We start from the raw sequence: 6829 nt of genomic DNA, 5'->3' as shown, positions 1-6829 counted from the left end.
TAGTAAAGACCTTTTGTCTGTTATCTCCTGTCTGTTCAATAAATAACTTATTTTATGAACTGACCTGATCCTTAGAACTTGCGGGCCAGATTTCTTAAATTTAAGTGGTTGCCAAAAATCTGAGGCTAAGGCAGGGCTTGCCTGAAGCTCCCACTAGTTCCATGACATTTTTGGCATAGTTGAAGACACGGCAAACAATTTAGAGAAACAGACAAAAGGCTTAGCAGATTACCTGCAAAGGCACAGTTTTCATATTGAAACTGATGATCTTTGGCCAGTAGATAACTGGTACAAGTGGGAAAAAATGTAGGAGAAAATAGATGAAAAATGGGGACTGCTGAAAGATAAAAGGGAGAAAGTATTATTTGTAATGCACTGGCACTATGTTTAAAGTCTGCATGGCAATGGGGGGAACAGATGATAAAATGGTAATTTGAGAAATGAAATAAAGGAAATAAATTGAATTGGTATTGTAAAATTGTCTCTACAATACCAAAATGACAAATTGAAACAAGAGTTAAAAGAATCCAAGGGAAAGACAAAAACCTGGGAAGAAAATTTAAAATTGACAATACTAAAAAAAACCAGAGATGATCATATCCCAGCAGATGGATTTTGGAGTGTTTTATGGAATTGTCTGAGTAGCTCTTACCTCTTATATTTACATGGTCTGTTCATGATGGGTCCAGGCTGTGCTTCAACTTAGTGCCACTCTAAGCCCTCAGTCTGCAGGGAAATTAATGTTTTGTGAAGTTCTTACAGCTCTATTTAGTGCTGTAAGGGTTAGGATAATTTTCTGGGAGCAGGCTGTCCGTCCAGACCTGTTTCCTTCCCTCTCCCTCTCTGACTGTCCCTTGGCAAGGCTGAGGTGAGACCAGGACCTGTAAAATGTGACTGTGTCCTGCTGAGGCTGGAGCCGTTTGCTATCAATGCTGATGGAGTGTGAGGTGCTGAAGACTGAAACCCCTTATTTTCCCCTGAGTCCCAGGACACTGTGCCCATTAGGAGCTCCTCTCTTGGTGGCACTTTGGGGATACTCCCCAAGGCAGCAGACCCTGTTATGGGTCAGCATGGGCACAGTCAGGACTCACTGACACAGCTGGAGGTGTTGGGACGAGGTCACCCCTTGGGCTACAGTCGCAGGGGTGGTTCTTTGTGAACATTCCATAGGACCATACACAGAATTCCACCACGGACACAGTGGCCACAGTTCGGAACTTGGTGAAATTGAAGTAAAATTGAAGGGTTTATCCACTAAAAGAAGCAGTGATTTATAAATTAAAGCAGGGGTGGTATTCCACACTGGCGATTTGGGATTGGTGCTAGCTAACCTGTGCCAGACTTGCACTCAAGAGACCTACCCAGTGAAGCCACCCCTTTGTGTGGAGGAGAAAACCTCAAAGATTCAGAGTCCAGACTGCTAAACTGCAAATGCCTACCGTGAAAAGTAAGTATTAGCCAGCCTCTAAGCACTTGTCTGTACTCCAGGTCAGCACTCATGTATGGAAATGCCTCTGCTTTAAGCAACCTAGGGACAGATGCAGCCAGTACATAACCATGTGCACTTCTGTTTTCAGCCAAATCAAGCTAGAGACTTTTTATTACTTTCCTGGGAACTTTCTTTGCTCAGGATTTTCCTGGGAGGCATCTGTACCATGTCTGTACAATGTAATTAAGAAGCATTTGCTGCACATCCATACAGATGGGCTGCAAGCACAGGGAAAAAATCTCACTTTAGAACAGTGCTTAAAATGAAATTTCCTTCTGTTATTATCACCCATTTGTTAGTACGTAAAATATATTTAATAGAAACCAAACCATCAAACAGTAAGTACACTGATAAAGTTCAGTACAGCATCACTTGTGCCCTGGCTGCAGCAGACACCTGGCTGCACATGCGAATGGAACACGTTCTGGGGACCAGTTAGTGCTGCAGGCACTAATGCTGCCAGAGCTCAACATCTAAGCTCTCAACAGATAGATCTGAAGAATCTGGAGGAAAACAAACTGCTATCTGATTCCCTCAGCTTCAGGAAGCCACAGTGGCAGATGGCAAACTGTGCAGTCAGTTGGCTCCAAGATCTTTAACTCACATAACCAACAGTTACTGCAGAAAGAGAAATAAAAATCTATCAGAGGAAGCAGTTCACAAATAAAAGTCTTCATGCATGGCTCCATGCAAGTTTCTTTATGCTGGTCCTTCCAAACCTTCTGTTTGTGAAGGTCTCATTCATTCAGGTTGCTTTTTCTCTGGCATTTCATCCGCATGTCTTGCATGAAGTTTCTGAAGGCTGGTTCTTCATGACTCTCCTCAGTCACTGGGGGAAGAAACGACAGTTCAGCACTATTCTACCTCTGTTACTGATCAAAGCTAGAGTCAGGATAGTCAGAACAACATAAAACATCCGCTGGATCTTCAACTACATTACAGGGCAAAGGAAAGAAGTGATCCAGCACACCAATGGAACAGGAAAAGAAAGAAGATTAAGTCTGTGAGCTATAGAAGAGAAAAATCACCCTCCAAGGACTTAGGAGATTGCTCCGAGACCTTAGTCACAGCAAAAGCCACAGCCAGGGCAGAAACTGTAAGTAAGGTGAAGGAGATGATAGAACAGCTGGGCATCAATCAGGTTCAGAGGTCACTGCATGCCTCAAGCCTAACAAGCTCTCTGCTTTATGTGTGCTAACACCTATTAATTATTTACATTGAAAACTTACAATTGAACTCTCCCAGAGGCTGGAGAGTGATAGCACTGACCAAACATTGCAGCTGGCCTTCTGCTATGGATTCTGACACATGTATTTAGGTGACTGAGTGTGTGCTTGCTTTCTAGGCTCTCTTTACAGTCCACCCAGGTAGTGAAATGCAGAGGGCATTTCCTGACTGGATGGGCAGTTTCAGACCTCATTCCCTTACCTTCATGGTCAATGTCGTCAGTATCGCTCTCCCTCTCTTCCTCTTCATTGAGAGTTCCTCGTGTAAGGATTAGCTCAGAGGGACTCATTGCAGAAGCATCATCAGGTCCTTGAGGGGAAAAGAAATGGTTGTACACAAACCAGCTGGCTAAAGGTAAGGCATTGTTAACATTGACAACTTTTATCTGCACATAAACACAACAACTAACACCTACTCTGGATCATGGATCCCAAAGACACAGGACAGACTCCATCAGCACATACCTGTAAGGAACAGTGCAGCCAACAGCACAGCTCTCCCATATTCTAATCTCTTTCATCTTTTCTAAAGCCCCTCATTATTTTTACTGTCTGCTCCTTTAGCTGCACAGCAGGGTTTCCTGCCCGCCTGCGACTGACAGGAATACCTAAATGTGGCCAATCCCACAGGAACTAAAGCCCCATTCCTCTAACATGGAGCTGCTTTCACACTTCTGCTGTGGGAACAGAGATGCACTTCTCAACACAAACTCTTCAGAAGACTTCTGCAGTGAGCTTGATCTTCCTGGTGAGGTACCTGCCATTGTGCTGCTCTGCATGCACACACTGCCCATGTCCTTCCACAAGTGCTCCAGCTGCTCTCTCTTTTGTTTCTCTTGAGCTTCCTCCTGTAGATCAAGTGTTACATGTGGATTCTGAGAACATTTTAAATATCAGTAGCAAAGTAACCTCACCCAAACCCAGCATCTGCCCCCCAGCCAGAGTGCAAGTCGCTGAGCAGATCTCACATTACAACTAAGGCTACACAGAACTTTTGACAAACACAGACAGCACCCTCCAGTATGGCAGACTTCTAGAACATTTTCAGAAACATCAGGAAGCCAAACTCAGTGCAGCTGTGCCTGCAGAGAACTGTCCTTTGGACAGCCAGGACTCAAAATGAGCAGAGCTACTGATTCTGGCACTGCAGATCAGTCTCTGTTACTGTTTAATCAAACCAGTACACTTCACTGGTACAGGAAGATACAAGGATAGCCTCAAAAAATCACTTGAGAATTTATTTTCAGGAACTCTCTATCCTTCTGAATGGAAGATACAAAACTATTTCTCAACCATTTTCTCACAATTAGCTTAAATACTAGCACTAAAGCAGCAAACAATATGTGTTTTATAAAACATCTTTATTCTTGTAAAGATATGCTCCACCACATCTAGGGGAAAAAAGCAGATAGCAGATTTCTTCAGGACAGGGGTTTTTCCCACACTGAGTATGACCAGTAAATGAAATGTCAGATCCACTCAACATAAAGGCACTTGTGTGCATTAAAGTGACCTCAGGATACTCTGTCCAGGCATACAACAGCCAAAACCACTTACCAGTGTTTTTCTCAGGCGTTCATATTCTGGACGATACTCTCTGAAAAGACAGAGTGCATTCAGTCTGAATTCACACATTATTTATATTAAATAAGGATCATCTCAGCAGCTTCCTTCTACCCCAAAAAAAGTTTTCTCGAGGCTTTTAGGTCTGAGAGACATTTCAGAAGGACTAACAGCACTTTTTACCCAGATTTGGATTCTGAAACCAATGGATGCAAAATAAGTGAACATACTTCATTGAAACAGCAAGAGTTCAAACCTTGATCGCAGTGCAGAATTAGAGAAAAAATATTCCTTCACATATTTAATGGCACAGATAGCTTTTGCTTTTTCACTCAACAGCAAACACAAAAATTCACCTCTGAATAGTCCCTTTACACTGCCACTTTCTATGCTGATGCTTGAAGTTTATCAGAAACCCTAAACTACCTTGGCTAAGGAAGGTGTAGAATCCTTCAAACCAAAGGAGCTACAAATCAGAACCTTCAGGAAGTGTTCACTGGGCTGACTATGGCCTTACCGCTCATATTCATCTACAGCTTTAGAAAGCTGGGTAAAAAATTCCTCCAGTCCTGTGCCGAGCACCGCAGAAACACCGACCACCTGCAAGAGAAACCACACACAACTGCAGAGAAGCTGAACCAGTCTCTAACAAAAACCCAAAAAAACTAACAAATGATTACTAGTCTAAACCCAACAATAGCCATTTAATCACAACAGTGGCACAAGAATGTGCAGTACCACTTCTGCTTCTATCCATCCCGCTTTTAAACTCTTTGTCCACTTGCTGTTCATGTTTGTTACCTCCGTCTTTTGGGTGGTGCTGGTTTTCTGTTTGGTGAGTTGTTGCAGTATTTTCGGGGGGTGTTTCTTTGTGGAAGGGGGTTTGGTTTTTTTGACAAGTTGGGCATTTCAAGACAAAGTCAAGTCTTTGTGTCACTTATTTGTTTACTGTTAATAATCCACTCTGCACCTAGGGCTATAAGTAGTTAGTATGTATCAGTGTCCTAGGAGTAGCAAAAGCAACACCTGACCTTCTGGCTCTGAAATTACATATAATAATTTGTATTTAGCCACGTCACACTCGGCCACGCAGTCCAACCCCAGAAGTGTGGGGTGGAGAATTCAATCAGTTACTGCAGCAATACATTCAACATGCACATCTGCTTCATAACTTGGGCTTCTCTATCTGGCCATTTGTTCTGTCTGTGGTAAATCAATTATCTAAAAACACATTTCATTAGCACTATTACTAGCCAGAATCGATCATCTTCTAACAAAAATTCTTCCTCTTTTTTGAAAGCAAGACAGTCTCATCTACTCGCTAACAAATGGAAGACTTTTTGCAATACAGCCTTGCACTTGGTCATTAATACAGCAAACGTGAGACAGCTCTCCAAAGGAGTTTAAGTATTACTGTATGCTGACATATGTTAATATTTCTACTTCCCCTGCACTGAAGTACAAGCTGCAGTCTATGCTACAATCACCACATGACCTGCTCTCCAGTCCAGCATTCTGACATGCAGAGAAATGTGACCTAATTCACAAATAAGGAACACAGAGTACTTTAATTCTGTATATGGCACCACTACAATCCTTTCTGAAATTCTGTATATTGTTCCACATAGAACATGTACATTACATCTGGCTACTTTTCATTGTATTTCTTTTAATACCCATAAAGCCAAGAAAGCTTGCTTTTTCTTTAGTAAAAGCTAATGACAAACACAATTGGCTGAACCCTTTTGCACAGACTATGGGAACAGTAACAGCCTCTGATGCACAGGGTTTCCTGAAGAACTGGATTACTTTGCCGCTCAAAACCTGGTTAAGTGAGAAAACAACCCCAACTTCTTTTTGCCCAAGCAAATATGGGGGGGCAGGGGGAAGAGGGTGTTTGTTTGGGTTTGAGATTCTTTCCACTCTTCCGGTGTACTAAACTGCACTAGACACTTTCTGAACAAGGAAAATCACCTCAGACAGGAAATGCTGCAACAAAGAATGCTGCCTCTCACCAGACTATCTTCGCTTTCTTCTCATGATTAATCACAACATTGAATTATTCAGAGCTGCCACTCAGCGTGACAAGTTACTGAAGTTACTGTGTTCAAATCAGTAAATCCTCAACACATCTCTCAACAGACTACAGTTCAAAACGGCAGTGCAAAGACCCTTTACAGAAGGACAGAATGGGTAGGATTGGGTGATACCTCTGGAGATAATCTAGTCCAACTTCTCTGCCCAAAAAGCAGAATTAACTAGAACAGGTTGCCGCATAACTTGGTCTGTCTCCAAGGTTGGAGATTTCACAGTTTCTCTGTCCTGTCTGTTCCAGTGCTCAATCAGTAAAGATGAAGTAATTTTTTCCTCTTCTGCTCAAACATAGTTTCCTGTATTTCACTTTGTGTCTATTGCCTCTTTTCCTTTCCCTGAGCACCAGTGAACAGTCTGCCTTTTGACTTCCTCACACTCTACTCCCACCCTACACCAAAAACATTATTCTTGAGCTTTCTCGTCTCCAGGCTTTGATGAGAGGTAATAAACAAAAACA

At 42.5% G+C, this 6829-nt stretch overlaps 1 protein-coding gene across 1 annotated transcript; it reads right to left on the bottom strand.

The window, feature by feature from the left end:
• Positions 1 to 1565: 1565 nt before the first annotated feature.
• Positions 1566 to 4878, bottom strand: LOC115917012 (GPN-loop GTPase 1-like; the record flags this gene model as incomplete). Its single annotated transcript, XM_030970745.1, has 5 exons — positions 1566 to 2318; positions 2918 to 3025; positions 3473 to 3563; positions 4273 to 4312; positions 4796 to 4878. Coding segments are annotated over 5 exons (414 nt in total), but the record flags the coding sequence as incomplete, so codon positions are not given.
• Positions 4879 to 6829: the final 1951 nt, after the last annotated feature.

This window comes from Camarhynchus parvulus, unplaced genomic scaffold (assembly GCF_901933205.1).
Source record: "Camarhynchus parvulus unplaced genomic scaffold, STF_HiC, whole genome shotgun sequence".
Taxonomy (NCBI): Eukaryota; Metazoa; Chordata; class Aves; order Passeriformes; family Thraupidae; genus Camarhynchus; species Camarhynchus parvulus.
This window is presented reverse-complemented; position numbering and strand designations above follow the sequence as displayed.